General features: G+C 30.5%; 1 protein-coding gene across 1 annotated transcript in view; it reads left to right on the top strand.

Moving 5' to 3' along the window:
* Positions 1–186: 186 nt before the first annotated feature.
* The window catches only part of LOC114340474 (focadhesin), an 86,661-nt gene continuing 67,594 nt past the window's right edge, over positions 187–19,253 (top strand). Inside the window, exons 1-4 of the mRNA XM_028291221.2 lie at positions 187–571; positions 4,633–4,809; positions 13,616–13,775; positions 16,927–17,209. Of these exons, the coding sequence (XP_028147022.2) occupies positions 282–571; positions 4,633–4,809; positions 13,616–13,775; positions 16,927–17,209 (910 nt within the window). The 5' untranslated portion in view covers positions 187–281. The remainder of the gene's footprint in view (positions 572–4,632; positions 4,810–13,615; positions 13,776–16,926; positions 17,210–19,253) is intronic.

Here is a 19,253-nt window from a genome sequence, read left to right as displayed (position 1 = left end):
TTTGAATTATTAATTAAAAGATTACATTTAAAATTTAATTCTTCTTATTATTATTAAGATTAATTATTCATAGTATTTACATTTATGTAAAGGTGTCTAAAAATAAGAAATACCATCTTTATTAAATATCTTACTTTATGCTTCTTAAATCTAATGTTAAATTACAAATAGATCTGTCAAATATTTCATGGAGGGTTATGTGTGGTTATGTTTATTTCAAATATTTTGAAAATTCAAACACTTATTTTTAAAGATGTTTGATATTTCACCATAATATTTACATGCCTATTCAATTCAGTAACACAATGGAAGAAATAGAAAATAAATTATATTCCAATAATCCCATTAATATATCGACCCTAATATCAAAAATTATTAGCAATGTTAAGAAAAAACATGAAAATGGGACAAAAGAATTTCCAGAAGTTAAATTTTTAAAAGAAAAGTTAATGAATCCTGATCCTCTAATTAGTGAGGTAGCTGGAGTTGCAATAATACAACTAATTAAGGATGGTATATTACCTGTTGATTCTGTTTTAACAGATTTTATTAGTACTATGAAATCTATTCAGTGAGTTTTAAATTAAATATATTTACATTAAAGTTACATATATTATAATTTCACAGCAATAGTAATTGCATTTGTATAAAATTGATAGTGTTTTAACTATGCTAGCATCATTTTCACAGTTCGCTGCTACTTTTTCTACTGATTTATGATTTATCTCTTGCTATTTTGACCACACGGGTCACCCACATTCTGCTTCTGTGGTTATTCCATTATTTTGTTCTATTTAGTGTCCATTCGTTTATACACTGTATGTTACATTTTCTTCAATGTCTTCACTACTCTTTCGATCTCTCAGTGTATTTCCTGTAATTCTTCTCAGTACCCTCATCTAGTCATCTATACCGTTTCCCACCGACCCCCTGGATAATTACAGCTCATAAGATAAAACAAACACATGAATAAGACAGAAAACTAAAGTTACCGATGTGGTACAAAAATCATTAAAATTGAAATCTGAATACACTGGACATGTAGCTAGGAGCGATCTAAACAAATTGCACAGAACAATTCTAACCTGGAGACCATAACAAATCAAAAGACCCAGAGGCAGACCTCCTATGAGATGGACAGATGATCTGAAACGAACTGCCGGGAAAAATTGGCTACAAGTAGCGTACAACAAAAAACAATGGAAAGGAGGACTTGAAGAGGCTTATGTTCAGATGAGGACGTGAATGGCTAGATGAAGAAGAAGAAGATAAAAAAAGGTTATTGATAAATTTGGTCAAGATCGAAGGAGATTACAGTTTTCATTTGCTAATTAATCTTTTTTTTTTGTATTATTTTATTTTTTTTTATTTATTTATTGACGGGATTACCCCATTAAAAGTTATACAATTAACAATAATAAGTTTACGAGCTAAATATGTACTAATAATACTTTAACAACATTATAATTAGATAACAAATATTAGAATAAGAATAGGTAGGTACTTCTAACCTTAGAACTAACAAAAAAATTAAATAAATACTCTATTTAAATTATTTTTAAACATATTCAAAAATATATCAAAAATTTCAATGTGTTTGTCATTTATAAGTTTACAGTAACGATCTATAGGTGAATTTTGGCCATAACTTGTGCGATGGAAAGGAATATAAAATGTTATAAAATCACCTCTTCGATTTCTAGTTTGTATATCAACATTAATACACTGTAATAGATCACAGCAATCTAAATTTCCATTTATTAAATTATACAAAAATACTAATCCTACTTGATTATGTCTATTTTCTAGTGTATTAAGTTTTAAACTGTTTTCTATTAATGAATAATCGTGATCTACAATAGTTTCACCTAATTTAAATGCACAGAACCTCAAAAATTTGTGTTGAATTTTTTCAACAGTCATATTATGAACTGAATGGTATGGAGACCATACTACATACTATAGAGCCATATTCAAGTTTAGATCGCACCAAAGAACAATAAACTCCTCTTACAGTGTCAACTGAAAAATTACTACAGTGTCTCAAAATAAATCCTAACATTTTTGAAGACTGAACTGTTACGTAATTAATGTGTTCAACAAAACTCAAACTTTCGTCAAAAATCACTCCTAAATCTTTAACTTTTGAAACATATTTCAGATCTTCATTATTTACTTTATATGAAGTATTGATCTTCTTATTACCTTTGAAAAAACTAATGTAACAGCATTTTGAGACATTTAGGTTGAGTTTGTTTACTGTACACCAATGTGTCAATCTATCCAGGTCTTCCTGCAGAAGGTGTTGGTCTAAAGGACTAGAAATTATCTTTGATATTTTAAAATCGTCAGCAAAAGCTAAACCATCACTGTTTTCAAAGCAGTTGAAAATAGAATTCACAAACAGATCAAAGAAAATCGGTGAGCAGTGCCCGCCCTGAGGAACGCCTGTTGTAACTGCAATAGAGTTTGACAGAAAGGATCCAACCTTAACCTTCTGCTGGTGGCCAGACAGAAAACTCTTGACCCAAGTGCCTGTGGTTATGCCAAAACCAATATCGATGAGCCTCTTAAGGAAAATGCTATGGTCAACTCGATCAAAAGCTTTAGAAAAGTCTGTATACACTGTATCAATTTGTTTAAAGTCTTCCATAGCATTTATTAATCTATTCTGATATAAAACTAAATTGGTAATAGTAGATCGACCCGAAAAAAACCCATGCTGATTCTTATTTATTAAATTTTGACATAACCAACTTAACTGACTTAACTATATATGATTATTAAAATATAAATTTTTCTTGTTCTTTCATTCATTACTAGAATAGAAAATCGACTTAAAGATTTTGACCCCTCCCTAAATTTTTTTCTGGCGGAGGCCCTGCTGTTTCCAGATGTCTTTTAGTTGTGGCTGTATTGGGTCTTGTTTCTGATTCTATATGCTAATGCATATGTCATTAATGGTCTTATTGGCTTTATAAATTCTTCATAATTTGTTCTTTATATTCTTCTTTATAAAACTTGTTGGTTTCACCATATAGTATTATTATGGCATAATGCCAGTCTATTTGATTTTTTGATTTCTCACTACTTTGTCCAGGTCTCTGTAACTGGACAGTTTAATTCCAAGGTATTTTATTTCCATTACTTCTTCAATACTGATGCTATCAATTTCTATTTTACATCTGATCGGTTCTTAACAGCGTTCTGTCACTGGTTAAGAAAAGAAAAAAAAATAGAGAATTTAGTTTTTGTAACTAAAATATTTTGAATTAAGCAAATGCATATACGTTTTAAAATATGCAAACGTAACTTGTATTAAAAAAACATAGAGTAATATTTTACTTGTAAAAAGTTAAGGAAAATGAGTTCTGGCACTGCTAATTTTGCCATGACACCACTGCTGATTACCATTGTTTTAGTTTTCTGAGATGAAATTGTCATATTGAATTCTTTTGCTCTTATATGAACTCTGTGGACTAATCTGTGCAGACTATCTTCATCTTGGTCTATGAATACTGCGCTGTCTGTAGTCTGTACCTATCCCTTGATGTCTTTAAAGATTTCATTAATGAATAAATGGAAGAGCATAGGGCTCAATGAGTACCTACACTTGTCTTATTCTGCTGCCTGTGTCTATAGGTTCTGTAAGTTGTCCATCTATTCTGACTTCCATTTTGTTGTTTTGGTAAATGTTTTCAATAGTTTTTATGGTATCTAGGGGAACTTCTCTATTATACAGAAGATGAATTACATCTTTGAGCCTTACTCTGTCAAATGCTTTCTTCAATCAGATTTAGAAATACTGGTCTATTATACTCTAGCGATTTCTTAGTAATTTGCTTTGTGATGAATATTGCATCTGTACATAATCTTCCAGTATGAAAAACCCTGTTATTCATCTGCTAAACTTATCCTCTGATTCATTAGTTTCTGTAAAATTTTAGTTGTAAGTTTTACTTGATACCTCTCTAGTTTTCTGGTTGTTTTTATCTCCTTTTTTGAATAGTAGAATTAGTTCGCTTGTTCTCCATTCTTCCGGTAGTTTAATATGTTTTACAATTTTGTTAATTGTTCTGTCACTGCTGCTCCACAATATTTGAGTAATTCAATTGGTATTCCATCTTTGCCTGCATCTTTTTCTTCAGCTTTTCAAGTGTTTTTCGAACTTAGTTGTTACTTACATTAACTTCTTCATTTGTGGTAATTTCTGCTGTTTTAGATTTTAGTATCACTTATTCTTCCTCTGAGTAGAGCTGTTTTAGGTAGTCAATCCATGTATCGTTGTGTGTTTTAATTGAGGTTCTGAATAAATTTAACACCTTGGCTGCGTTACAGGACAAATATACCTCGTATTAGATTAACGGTTGGCTGCATCAACTTTTTCGTAAGCGCAGTGGCAAATGGGGTATACAGGACATATATGCCTCGTAACACACTCAATATAAGTTTATAAATATCTCTAACTGCAGCCAAGGTCTTAGTAGGTCCTTTATTGTTTACTTGATTTATTATTCAACAAACCAAATAATCTTAATAAGCATTATGACAAAAGATTTTCTTATTTTTAAATAACATATTGTACTATTGTTTTGCTATTTGTTATAGCTGTTTAATATATTTTTGTTATAGATGTCATTCTACTCTAATTAATACATTAGGAGAATTATTGTATCTACAAATAATCAAAAAAGAAAATATTTTTAATCTACATTCTCCACAACATCCGTTTATAATTTTGGAAAATGAAAATCCACATTTATCTAGCCATATTTTGAATAAAATATGTCAATTGCAAGAGCTTGATGGGTAAGTGTCATTTGTATTTTAGTTATATTTATAAGCATGATATTATGTATTTCCAACTTCAATAATAATACCCAATACCCAATTATAAATATGTGGACTCAATTTACACTGATTTCGTTAAGAATTTTGTGTACATCATCAGTTAGTAAAACATAGATTTAAGTTAATAATAATTAATTCAAACCTGGACAAAAGAAAACGTTAGCAAAAAACGAAACCATCTCTTTGTATTTGGTTTCACGCTATACTCGGCTGCAGAGTACAAAATGATGGCGATTAAGACGGGTAAACTGCTGATGTTTTTAATAATAATAGAGTTTATTTGTAGCATTTAGTACATAATAATTAACCCAAGTTCTCACTGAAGTTGTTAGTCACATGGACTACAACTTGTGCGTGAGGGTTAAATTTTGATTATAAAACGACATAAATTTATCTTAAAGTTTACAAAAAGGCATTAAATAGTCTATTTCACTCATCTTTCTTCAAATTTGGGATCCTCTTCTCACTAATTCAGTTAACGTTAAATTGTGTTTATCGGACCTACGAAAATCTCTAATAAAGTTCAACAAAGGATTGCGAATAATTTCAGATGGGATTTTTCTGGCGAGACTTCGTTTTATATGAGAATTATCATAACTTTTAAGGTGTTTTTTTCATTTTTACAGTAATTTTCTTAATTTAAACATTTATAAGTGACATTTAATATTAATCATTTTTGACATATAGGTATGACATGAATATATATGTTTTAGTGGAACAAATTCCCAGCATCGCCCGATGGCATGAATATGCCTCAGGTTAACAGTTTACTTTAATTGTTATCAACACTCACTTCATCTTACCTCGTTAGAGTTGGTAGTATATTTAAACATATTTACCAACGAGTCGGTGCGTTTTGGTTCAATTCAGTCTTTTGCAAAGCCTCTTTGATAACGGGTAAACCTAGAAACATGTATCAGGGGATGGCAAGAGACTCAAATTGAATCAAAACGAAACCGTCTATTTTTATTTGGTTAGCAAATAATATTAACAACTTACTTTTAAGAAGAAATAGCAATGATAAATTTTACACAAAGAAATAGCTTCAGAACAATACTTTTTAGAAATTTCGTAAGAAGCTGGGTTTCACTGTGATTCAGAAGAGCTGATTATACAAAACTTAAATGAGACTAACACTAGAAATACAGATTTTTCAAAGTACCTAGGTACTTTAAATGCATCTCTGGATTTTATCTTCATTTCTGCATCTTTCAATATATAAGTAACATAAATACACACACCGGCAAAATTAAAGGAACACTTTAAAAATGGGACATGTTTGATGTCTCGAATTTCCTAAACCAGTTGTCCGATTTGAGTTATGTTTTTAGTATGTTATAGCTTTATTATTTAAGAATATCGGTGTAATAATATTGTTGCTAGACAGGTAAATGTCATTTTATACTGGGTGTAACAATCATACTGTTTTTTTCCCTAAAGTTCGGAACACCCTGTGGAATATTCTAGCATATATAAAAAAATATGAAAAAAATGTTCTTAAGAAACGCTTTTCTTTAGTTACGAGTGACTAAAATTAAACATATTATAAAAAAATCAATCAAAAAGCAAAAAAATTGAAAAAATTCGTAAAAAAAGCGTGGCGCGTCTTCATCGAATAAACGGTTTTCGCACCACGCTTTTCTTTAACGAATGTGTTAGATTTTTTCAATTTTTTTTTATTTTTTGCTTTTTAGTTGACTTTTTTATATGTTTAATTTGAGTCACTCGTAACTAAAGAAAAGCGTTTCTTAAAAATATTTTTTTCATATTTTTTTATTTTTTACTTTTTAGTTTTACACTTTTCAAGCATTATTTTTAAAATGTCTATATAGACAAGGCGAAAACGGCGGGTTCGAAGGGAAAAATATTCCCATGAGATTTTTTTGCATAATCACATTCGTGAGGCATCCCAGAATAAGATTCAAGAAGTCGCCCATGTGAAAAGTGGGCCAATTTTTTTTTAACAATTTTTTTTTAATCAAATTGTAAGAATCAATATTTTTGGCCTGAACAATTTTTTCTTTAATTTTTTGGACCATTCTGGACAAAAAAGGTCTCTTATAATTTTTCTCTAAAGTTGATCGTTTTCGACTTATAAGCAATTTAAAATTGAAAAAAACGAAAAATGGCGATTTTTAAGGCTTAATAACTCGGTTAAAAGTTATTAATATGAAAGTCAATATATGACTAAATCAAAGTTTAAAGCCCCCCCTACAAGATCCTGAAGAAATTTTTGTCATTATTTTATTACTAAGCTGTTATTTTTAAGTAATAATAATAAGCGCTATGCACGTGTGCGGGGCTGTAAATGCTGAGTGCGAGAGAGAAGCCATTCCAGCAGTCCAATTGTGCATCTTACTCGCACTCACATTTACAGCAGCTTTAATACGATCTAACCACTCATTGTTATTAATTAAAAATAACAGCTTAGTAGTAAATTAATGACACAGATTTCTTCAGGATCATGTAGCGGCGACTTTAAACTTTGATTTAGTCACTTTCTGACTTTCAAAATAATAATTTTTGACCGAGTTATTAAGTCTTAAAAATGGCCATTTTCGCGTTTTTCAAATTTTAACTTGGTTATAACTCGAAAAAGATCAACTTTAGAGAAAAATTATAGGAGACCTTTTTTGTCCAGAATGGTCCAAAAAACGTAAAAAAATTAGTCCGGGCCAAAAATATTGATTTTTGCAATTTGATTAAAAAAAAATTGTTAAAAAAAAATTGGCCCACTTTTCTCGTGGGCGACTTCTTGAACCTTATTCTGGGATGTCTTACGAATGTGATTATGCAAAAATATCTCATGGGAATATTTTTCCCAACGAACCCGCCGTTTCCGCCTTGTCTAATAGGCCCCAGGTCGATTCGGCCTGAATAAAATGAGTACCTTGGGTAAAACCAGGGGTAATAATAGGCGGTTGAAGCGTAGCACTGGTCCTGTTACCTTCCTTGTATACCGTAGGCCCTAGGTATAGCAGACTACCCTGCTATACTCCCAAAGCCGCGTGCGGTATAAAACGGGAGACTATTATTATATATATTAAAATATATCGTCATGTTTATTAAAATATGTATAAAAGATATGATGTACCGGGTGTCCCAATAAGAATGGCTCTCGGCCATATCTCAGGAACCGTTTATAGTACAGCTTTGGGAAAAAAATTTTGTGACAAAAGTTGCCTCGAGAAAAGCCTGGAAATTATTTTCATATTTTTAAGTCCACCGCTAGAGGGCGTAATTGAATATCAAAAATTTAAAAATCAAAATTTTACAAAAATTACATAATGAAAGGGCACTGAAAATCCAATCATCGTATTCTTCGCAAAATTCTGCGAATATTTGATTTCACAAGTATAACTCTATCTTTGCAAATAAGAGGTGGGGGTGAGTGGGAACCTTGTTATGAAAAATGGCTGTAAGTCCGGTTCTGCTTAATCGATTTTTGCAAACGTGGTCTCGTTGAAAACAGATCTTTTTCGTTAATGTAAGAGTTATAATTACGAAACAGCCTAGTAAGTAATATGCCAGCTAGGGGGCGCTATTTTATGTTTTTCAGAAATCTAGTTTTCTTTGGAAAATATTAAATACAAGTATGCACTTTTAACCCTGTATTGCAAAATTGGACCAAATTGTCAACAGAATATCGAAAACCGCATGTCGATACCTTTTTTCTATCTCGAGATATCTTAAGAAACGTATAAATTGTAAACAAGCTGATAATGTCATCGGTAAACGAAGTTAAGGAAATCAAAGTGAAAATAGGTAGTGTGCTATGGAAACAAATTAGAGCGGGACACTTGCGGAGTGCCGGCAGAAGTGAATATTTCTCATAGATTTATTATATTCGGTTCGATTCCGTTTAATTGGATTTAATTTTATTTATTATAATTATGCTTATAATTTAATATATTTAAAATATACCCAATTTAATACATAATATATATGGTTTGTCAAACGTAGAAAAGAGTTTGAAACTGTTACAATCGCCTAAATTTTTAAACTTTTTGCTACGTTTGACAAACTGTACTAGTGATTTTACCCGTTAATTTTAGAATTAACAAACTTTCAAAAGAAGTTTTACTTCAAATTTGATGTTGTTCTGAAGCTATTTCCTTGTGGCATTTTTATGATTAATTATTTATATGGGAAATAAGCCACAATTATTAATAAAATTATTTTTTCATTTTAATTGTGGCTTATTTCCCATATAAATAATTAATCATTCAAATTTGATAGTGAATTTAATTATTATTATATAAAATGAATAGGATGTTTAAAAATACAATTTGAGGATAAGTAGGTTGAAAGGAATAATGTAATCAACAAATTTAAAAAAGACACCTTTGTATAACGGCCCCCCCTTTAATGAGAGTATCTAAAAATAAATGAACTCTTCCATGCATTATTTACGATTAAAATTTACACGAAGTATTTACTATACTTCATCAGTAATTAAATTTTTAAATTAAAAAATATCGGTTACATTATTAAGAAAAATAAAAATTTAAAGCTTTATGTATCTTTATATCTTATTAATCCTAATTTTAACGGGTAAAATCACTAGTATATAATATTATGTATTAAATTAGGTATATATTATATATTTATATTAAATTATAGATATAATATATATTAAATAAAATTAAATCTAATCGAATGGAATCTAATTGAATCAAACGAATATAATCGAATCTATAATAAGTATTCACTTCTGTCGGCATCCCGCAAGTATCACGCTTTAATTTTTTTCCACAGCACACTACTTGTTTCCAATTTGATTTCCGTAACTTCGTTTACAGGAGACATCATCAGTTATGTTTAAAAATTAACACGTTTCTTAAGATATCTCGAGATAGAAAAAAGGTATCGACATGCGGTTTTCGATATTCTGTTGATAATTTGGTTTAATTTTGTAATACAGGGTTAAAAGTGCATACTTGTATTTAATATTTTCCAAAGAAAACTAGATTTCTGAAAAACATAAAATAGCGCCCCCTGGCATACTACTTATTAGGCTGTTTCGTAATTATAACATTTCGTTACATTAACGAAAAAGATCTGTTTTCAACGAGACCAAGTTTGCTAAAATCGATTAAGCAGAACCGGACTTACAGCCATTTTTCATAACAAGGTTCCCACTCACCCCCACCTATTATTTGCAAAGGTAGAGTTACACTTGTGAAATCAAATATTCGCAGAATTTTGCGAAGAATACGATGATTGGATTTTCAGTGCCCTTTCATTATGTAAATTTTGTAAGATTTTGATTTTTAAATTTTTGACATTCAATTACGCCCTCTAGCGGTGGACTTACAAATATGAAAATAATTTCCAGGCTTTTCTCGAGGTAACTTTTGTTATAAAATTTGTTTCCCAAAGCTGTACTGTAAACGATTCCTGAGATATGGCCGAGAGCCATTCTTATTGGGACACCCGGTACAAACATGAAAAATAGTCGGAATCCACAAAAAATTTGAAACATTATTGTTTATTTATGAAGCATAACGTAAAAAATTAACGTAAAAAGTGAAATTATGTATAGTTCATATCATTAGCTACAATTCGTAAAAGTTTCAAGTTTCTACATTGTAAAAAACAAGAGAATTTAAGCATTTTCCGTTAAAATCGTTTTTTTATTTAAACAATTAATAAACATAAAAAAAAATTTTATTGACTATTCGTGTATTGTTCCCGCGAATGCATATGTCTGCAAATTTTCATTCATTTGCATTGAAGGAAAGTCAGTCAAATTAACGTCTAAAGATTTGATGCAAACTATTGAAGTAAAGAAACGCATTTAAAAAAGCGTTTAAAAATATTGAAACTAAAATACAATTATAGCCTTAGGCTTTCTTAACATTATCTTTTTTTATTCATTTGCTTATGCTGGATAATAAAAAAGTTAGGTACTTTAACAACTAGCCATGTTCTTCATCAATACAGGGTGTTTCTAAATAAGGGCGCCAAACTTTAATGGGTAATTCTGCATGAAAAATTAATGACCGTTTGCTTTATAAACATATGTCCGCAAATGCTTCGTTTCCGAGATACGGAATGTTGAATTTTTTCTAACAAACTGACGATTTATTTATTGCTCTAAAACCGGTTCAGATATGCAAATGCAATTTCGTAGGTTTTAAGAGGTAGTCATTGCGCATTTTTTGACATACAATTAAGAATTTTATCTTCACCATTGGCGTGCATACGGGATATATCTAAAATGTTTATACCCGTATGCACGCCAGTGGTGAATATAAAATTCTTAAGAGGATCGGTACGTATTTTCGGCTGCAATGCTATTCAAATGGGGATTCATTTTTTTCGAATCCTGAGAAAAGTAATAAGTATTTTTGAAAAATTTAAACGCAGAATGAAAGATTACGTTATTAGCGAGAGCCGAAAGTCCCTGAGAACTTCTATAATGTTTATTTTAATAAGTTCCAGGGGTGAAAAAACTAAGAGAAAATTTAGTGTGATTTTTAATTTCAAATATCTCATTCAAAATAAACTTTTTATTTATTCTAAGGGACTTTCGGCCCTCGGTAATAATTTAGTCTTTCATTCTGCGTTTAAATTTTTCAAAAATATTTATTGGTTTTTTCAGGATTTGAAAAAAATGAACACAATGCCGTGGTAATATTTTCCAAATCTGTCTTTGTCTTACAACGCACTCAACCGAATATAATATTGTCAGCATATATTGTCAGTCAGACACTGACAATCAGTGACAATTTTAAATATTTGACATTGCATCGGGAATATTTTGAGAAATTGATTAAATATTATTGATATATAGTGTATTTGATAAATAATTGATTTAAGACGTGAACTTAATAAAAAGTTATTTATTGTGTATTATTTGTGGAAGATCCAAGCAGAGAATACATCAGATATATCCTGTGATCCAAGTATTTTGTTGTTAGAGATGTTCAAAATCGTAAGCGTTCCAAAATAACAACATATTATTACAAAAATCACTTTAACACTTTTCCTCTTTTCTCGACTGATTATTAGTTTTTGTTGTACAAATAAATTATTACAATCACTGAAAACATAGTTAGTGAAAAAATTATCACATTTATTAACTGAATTAATAATTTGCAATTATAAAAATAACAGTTATCCAAGAACATTCAAAAGCCATCTCTTTAAATTAATTATGACATTTTCAAGTAGAATGACATTCTAGTAATGTTTACATATCCATACCAGTGTGAATTTTACTACACGTAATTTGCCGTGTAAAGACAGAAAAAGTAGGGATACACGTAAAATATTTGCGAATTATGTACCCATAGCCTTAATTGTATGTCAAAAATGCCCAATAACTACCTCTTAAAAACTACCACATTTCATGTGCATATCTGCACTGCTTTTAGAGCAATCAATAAATCGTCAGTTTGTAAGAAAAAATTCAACATCCCGTATCTCGGAAACGAAGCTTTTGCGGCCATATGTTTATAAGGCAAACGGCCATTAATTTTTCATGCAGAATTACCCCTTAAAGTTTGTCGCACTTATTTAGAAACACCCCGTATTGATGAAGAACATGGCTAGTTGTTAACGTACCTAACTTTTTTATTATCCAACATAAGGCTATAACATACTAAAAAATCACTCAAATTGGACAACTGGTTGAGGAAATTCGAGACATCAAACATGTCCCATTTTTAAGGTGTTCCTTTAATTTTGCCGGTGTGTGTATATGTCACATATCGTCGTCAACACAAGAAAAACTCTTAACTCCATTTTCCTTAATTTTCAGGAGAGCCTAAAAACAGTAACATGTAACATTAGAAGAACATGTAACTGCAACATGAGTTCATAAAATAAAATATGGAAAACCATGTAAATCCAACGATAGTTTAAAGCAACAAAAATCCTTTTATTTTTAAATCATACTAAAAACACTGATTACACAAATCAACTTACCTTATCTTACTTCCTTACAGATGTAAAATTAGGACTTAAAATCCTCTATTTCACTCAAAAAAAAACAAATCAAATCAACGGCAATAATCACTTAACTGACTTAACAAAAAAAGCGCGGTAGTTGCGTGTTTTACTAACATAATTTTTTGACAAGGGAGATAGGTATCTGCTTTTCTAGTATTCGCGGTGTGCAAGTAAATACTTGGAAGGGAATTGAGAAACGATCGTGCGCAAATAGCGGAGAAATATTGCAACTTTCTTAAATAATTCATATTGTCAATTGAAATTGTCAAATTGACGTACATTTCATATCTACTGTCATTGAAGAAGAAAAATTATATGTTGCTCCACAATATTGATATGATATGCAATTATTATATAAAGGTAACTGTAATTAATTGTATTTTGCTTGCAGTACTGCATTTTAATAACTAATTTAATTTACTACATACAATTATTGTTTACGTTTTAATAACATAACCTGAATCTTATTTTTTCTTTTTATTATTTCTTTGGACTATGGCCTTGACAATTATCCAGTAACCAGGACTAATATAATTGGCCAATATAATTAAAAGTGCGAATAAAGTTGCAGAGCGTAGAAATAGATGTCGCTTTGCCGAACTTGCACGGTCCCAATACATTTTACAATTAGAAATCTGCATTTAAATGACGTATTATTTGTCGGATAGCTAGAATAGTCGATTGGCTAATAGCTGGCAATAAAATCTCACTTTAAGTAAAAATTGGAGTTAAGCGGTTTTCTTGTGTCGACGACGATATTTATTCATCACATAAATAAATATTAACATTGTTTAATTTGTTTTAGATCTATTGTCAATAAAATATTTGAACCTTTTTATCTCTACTGTTTATGTTGTCCATCAAAACATGAACATGATTTACTAAGATATAGACTCTGGACTTTACTCTTAAATTCAAACTGTGTTGATTCAAACTTCTTTGTTAACATACTAGGATGGTTGCAGGTAATTATGTTTTTAAAATACCTACTCCAAAAAATTAACGCAATTTTAGAGCAATAAATAAATCGTCAGTTTGTAAGAAAAATTTCAACACCCCGTATCATACGTTTATACCACAAACTCTCATTTCATTTGAAAGACATGGCTAGTTGTTAAAGTACCTAACTTTTTTATTATCCATCAACATAAGCGATTGAATCAAAAAACAGTATGTTAAGAAAATCTGAGGCTATAGTTGGGTTTTAATTTCAGTATTTTATAAATGCTAGAATATTCAAAATAAAATATTGCAAAACCTCTAAATTTTAAAGAACCGCTTGGATTGACATGAAATTTGGCATACACATAGCTAACAAGCCAATGAAAAAAAGTGATATTGTGCCGATATGTGCTTTTGCCCTGGGGGTGGTTTTCACCCCCTCTTGGGGGTGAAAAAATATTCGTCCAAAGAAAGTCAGGAAATGGATAAACTGGCTAATTTTAAGTATTTTTTGTTCTATAGAGTTTTTTCACTAAGTCAATACTTTTCGAGTTATTTGGCAGTGAATATGTTCATTTTTTCAACAAAATAACCACGCTTTTAGACAGTTTTTCGCAAATAACTCAAATAGTAAGTATTTTGTCGAAAAAACATTCTCAGCAAAAGTATAGCCTGCAAAAAATTTAAAAAAAAATGGTGTATATATCACGTCTCTACACCTAGTAGAAGCGGAGTTATAGCTAATGAAAAATAGGTTCATATTCGTCAAATTCCAAATGGAATACCTTAACGTGAAATAACCAAAAATGAAGCACATTTCGGGGAAAACTCAATACAACTTATTTAAAGTGTTTAAAAAAGCTTCATTTTTGTTTTATAAAAAAAATTTCTAGCATCAAAATGAAACAAGTTACGCTCAAAATAAAGTTAGTCCCTTTTGGTTTTGGTAAAAAAATCGAGAAAATCACCCCCTAATTAGTATCTTAAATGAACTTAATCGTTACGACTTCACAAGTTTCTTGACTCATGTATATATTTTTTATATGATCTGTAAGTTTCATCGGTTCAAAGTCCTTATTATTGAAAGGGCTGTAGTTAAAAGGGGTTAAACGAGTCACGGATCACGAATGTATGCAAATTTAGAAACACCAAATCTTAATCAATTTTTGTCTGACAGAAAAACAAAAAAATACATGATATTCAGAAAAGCAAATCTAACTTTTTTTGTTTTTCGAGATTTTTGGTATCTCTAATAATTTTTAAGTTATTTTGAAAAAAACATATTTTTCAAAATTTAAATTTTTAAAAATTTTACTTTGAAACCAATTTTTTTCAAAAATAAGTACTTTGAATCGATGAAACTTATAGATCATATAAACACAACATCAGTAAAATAATTTGTGGAGCGGTAACGATTAATTTAATTTAAGTTGCTAATTAGGGGGTGGTCTTCCCGATTTTTTTTTGCAAAAACAAAAGGGACCAACTTTACTTTGAGCGTAACTTGCTTAAATTTAATGCTAGAAACTTTTTGTAAAAACAGAAATAAAGCTTTTTTTAAACTCTTTAAAAAAGTTATAATAGATTTTCCCCAAAAAGTGCTTAATTTTTTGAATATTTCACGTCGAAATATTTTATTTGAAATTTGGTGAATATGAATCTATATTTCATTGGCTATAACTCTGGTTCTACGAAATCCAGAGACCTAACGCGTAAACCATTTTTTTACTTTTTTATAGGCTATATTTTTGCTAAGAACGTTTTTTTCAACAAAATACTTTTTGAGTTATTTGCGAAAAACCGTCTAAAAATGTGGTTATTTTGTTGAAAAATGAACATGTTCACTTGCAAATAACTCGAAAAATGTTGACTTGGCGAAAAAGCTCTATAGAACAAAAGTTACTTAAAATTAGTCAGTTTACCCATTTCCGGACTTATTTTGGACATATATTTTTCACCCCCAAGAGGGGGTGAAAGTCACCCCCAGGGCAAAAGCACACATCGGCACAATATCACTTTTTTTCTTTGACATGTAAGCTATACGTATGCCAAATTTCATGTCAATCCAAGCGGTTCTTTAAAATTTAGAGCAAAAACCGTGAAAGAATGGACTACAGGGTGTGGTGAACTTTGAGAAAAAACATAATTTGACTGGTACACCCGGTGTACAATGACAATTTACATGTCTAGCAACAATATTATTATAGCGATATTCTTAAAGAATAAGGCTAACATATTTAAAAAAATCACCTAAATCGGACAACAGGTTGAGGAAATTCGAGACATTAAAAATGACCCATTTTAAGGTGGTGCGTTAATTTCTTGAAGTAGTGTATGATTGCTCTGTATTTATTAATAGATTATAAACGTATCTGTGATATTACGTAAAGTTCAAACAATGCATCACGAGTGCCAAGATAGTTGGAAATCCAAATTGTGCTCAGCTCATATTATGTTCTAGCTTTTTTATTTTCTAGCGTGTACCGTTTAAAAAAAACGCGTTTAGCGAATATCCTATTAGGCGTTAATGCGATAATTTGGGCAGACTCAGTGTTGTGTTGAATAACAAAAAGATACCAATACATTTAATTAATAGATTAAGAATATCACAGATATGTATAGAACTAGCTATGTTAGGGGTTTCTCTTAGAGAACATATTCAAACCGAGGACATGCAAAGCAGGACAAAGACGAAGGTGGAAGATGCAATTGGAAGAATTGGGCAAATGAAATTTAGCTGATTAAGATACCTGGCATAACAAGACAATGAGACAAAATTTTACACTGGAGACCACGTAAACAAACACAGTCTTAGTAGAGGAAGACCATAAAATCAGTGACTAGATGGCATCAAAGCAAAAGTGGGGAGAAACTGGCATCACATAGCACAAAACAGAGAAGAGTGAAGAACTCATGGGGAAGCCTTAGTCCTGTAATGGATGCAAACAGGTTGAAGAAGAATAAGAATCTTAGCAGTGTTTAGCACTTTCTCCTTTACGTTATTCCTGCGGTAGAATTCGTAATTCATAAATGCTATTTGTTGGCTTGGTAGTTGGCGTAATCTTGGTACTTTTCTGTTTTTTTTTACAAAAATATAATAAATAAAAATACTTAAGTATCTTAATAACATGTTTTAATGTTTATTTGATAGTGATAAATATAAAAACCTTTCAGGTACAAAGAATCGAAGATTTACCACTAATAAGTGATCAGTTAATTGAAGCTTTGAACAATCCCAACATAAGTAAATTTATCGAAATTGAATTGATAATATTGTGGTTGGTGAATGCTCTACGTAATTTATCGATAAACAAATTAGATGCGCAATCTGTTCTCTGTTATTTAAAAAAAGTTATTGAAAACAGAACCTTAGTGACCATCGACAGTATTCTGTTAATTTTTTCAGAAGTTATCGATACTTGTTCACCACTCCATTTGAAACAATTACTTGAAGTGTGTAAGTATATGTTTACATTACAATTTATCTATTTCACCTCTTTGTGGCATATATACAAACATACAAAGTTTTATGTATGGAATGCCTTAATTACCTCGGAAAGGGCTTGCACGATTTTTATAGATTTTGTGTGTGTAAGGGTCATGTGATACGGCCGATATTATGGTGGTGTTTAGATTGTTTTCAGATCTTACGTTTTTCTGGAAGTCTAATGAACTTTCTTATACAGCGCGTCCATAAAGTAACGCATAAATTCACTATTAGCTAAATAAACAACATTATTAGAAATTTCCGAAACAGGTTGATTTTTATTTTTAAATTACGATTTTTTGGCATATATCATACTAGTGACGTCATCGATCTGGGCAGGGCTGCTTTATCCATTAGGCAATATAGGCAGCTGCCTAGGGCGGCAAATTGTGAGAGGGCGGCACAGGGGCTTGAAATTTTGATTGGGGGGGGGCAAGCATTATAATATACAATACATTATATATTATATGATGTAATAATGAAAACTGAAAGTATTTTTTGTAAATTTCAGTCATTTTCAGTTTCAGGGGAGGGGGCAACTGCCTCCCCTAACCCTATCAAATGACGCCCCTGGGGCGGCAAAAATACTGTACAAAAAAATATTTGTATTTAAAAATTAAAATCGAATAACAAATATGTATATTCATCATTCATCCATCAATTAAATAGAAGTGGGCGTTCGTTTCTAAATAAAAGAAATTGCATTCATATCAAAAATAAAACAAACATAGCATTCTGTTATCTTAAACCTAACACTATTCATCAAAAAAAAAACGGAAGTCATAAATTTAGTGATTATTGGGCCGCCAGAAGCTCCGCAAACACGGTCGGTGAATTGACTGAAAACATCAATATTGCACATATTGCAGAAACTACTGATTACCAGTAGGAAATCGAATTAGAGTTGGGACTTTCAAACTGTATTATTACAAGGAGATAACATTCGTGTCGTCGCACTGATATAATACTCCAGTCAGGGAAATAAGCAAGAAATAGACCATGTTCGGGACAATGAAATTAATATCAAGGTAGCTGACTACTTTTTTAGTTATTGTAGACTTGACCTATAGGATGAAAACATTGAAAACCTTCATGTTTCCTGTCTAGAGATCGTGTTTTTTAATTATTAACAATTTGGTGCAATCAATGCGATTTTTTCCATTTTTTGCCCTCAATTAAAAAGCTAAATAGTTGACATAAAATTACAAAATTTATTTTTTTAGAACATTGAAAAACCTTCACAATGACGATTTTTGAAAGTCAAAAAGTTAATTTGTTGCTTCGTAAACTGCAAAATAACTGAAAATCGTTATTTATTAATAACTTTTCCTAAAACTAACTTAGAACTATAGTGTTTCGCTTTACTCAAAGTTGGGTATTGGGGTACATAACAAACTCCCAAAATTTGAGACCGATCCATTAATTAGTTTAAAAGTTAGGTATTCTATTTGTTTATCCCAGAGACCTTTGTTTTGCAAGAACAAATGACAGAAAATAATGAAGATAGGACAATTCTGCGTATGCCAAATGAAAGTAGAAAAGTGATCCTATCAAAATGTATTAAGAAAAGATAAAAAATTATCTAATATAGTAAAAAATACTAGTTTATAAACATTTACAAAACATCTTCTTACATAGGTATTCGGAAAGATGATATTTTACTCGAATTTTTAAAAATGTAGTTCAAATGATGATTAGTCATAGTAAGTGAAGGGGGAGCTTCTGCGTTGATTGCACTAAATTGTTAATAACTAAAAAACGAACGCGAACTCTAGGCAGGAAACATGTAGGTTTTCATCCTATAGGTCAGCAATTAAAACAGTTGTCAGCTACCTGGCGGGAGCCGAAAAATGCACGAGTTCAAAAACTAAAAAAGCAACTAAACTACTACCATTTTCTATATCTTGGGATCTACTCAATGAATTTTGATATTTCTTCTTTTAATTTGTATGTACTTTTGTGTAAATTACAAATATGCAATTTGTCTAGACATTTATTAATTAATAAACAGTCT

This window comes from Diabrotica virgifera, chromosome 8 (genome assembly GCF_917563875.1).
Source record: "Diabrotica virgifera virgifera chromosome 8, PGI_DIABVI_V3a".
Lineage (NCBI taxonomy): Eukaryota > Metazoa > Arthropoda > Insecta > Coleoptera > Chrysomelidae > Diabrotica > Diabrotica virgifera.
This window is presented reverse-complemented; position numbering and strand designations above follow the sequence as displayed.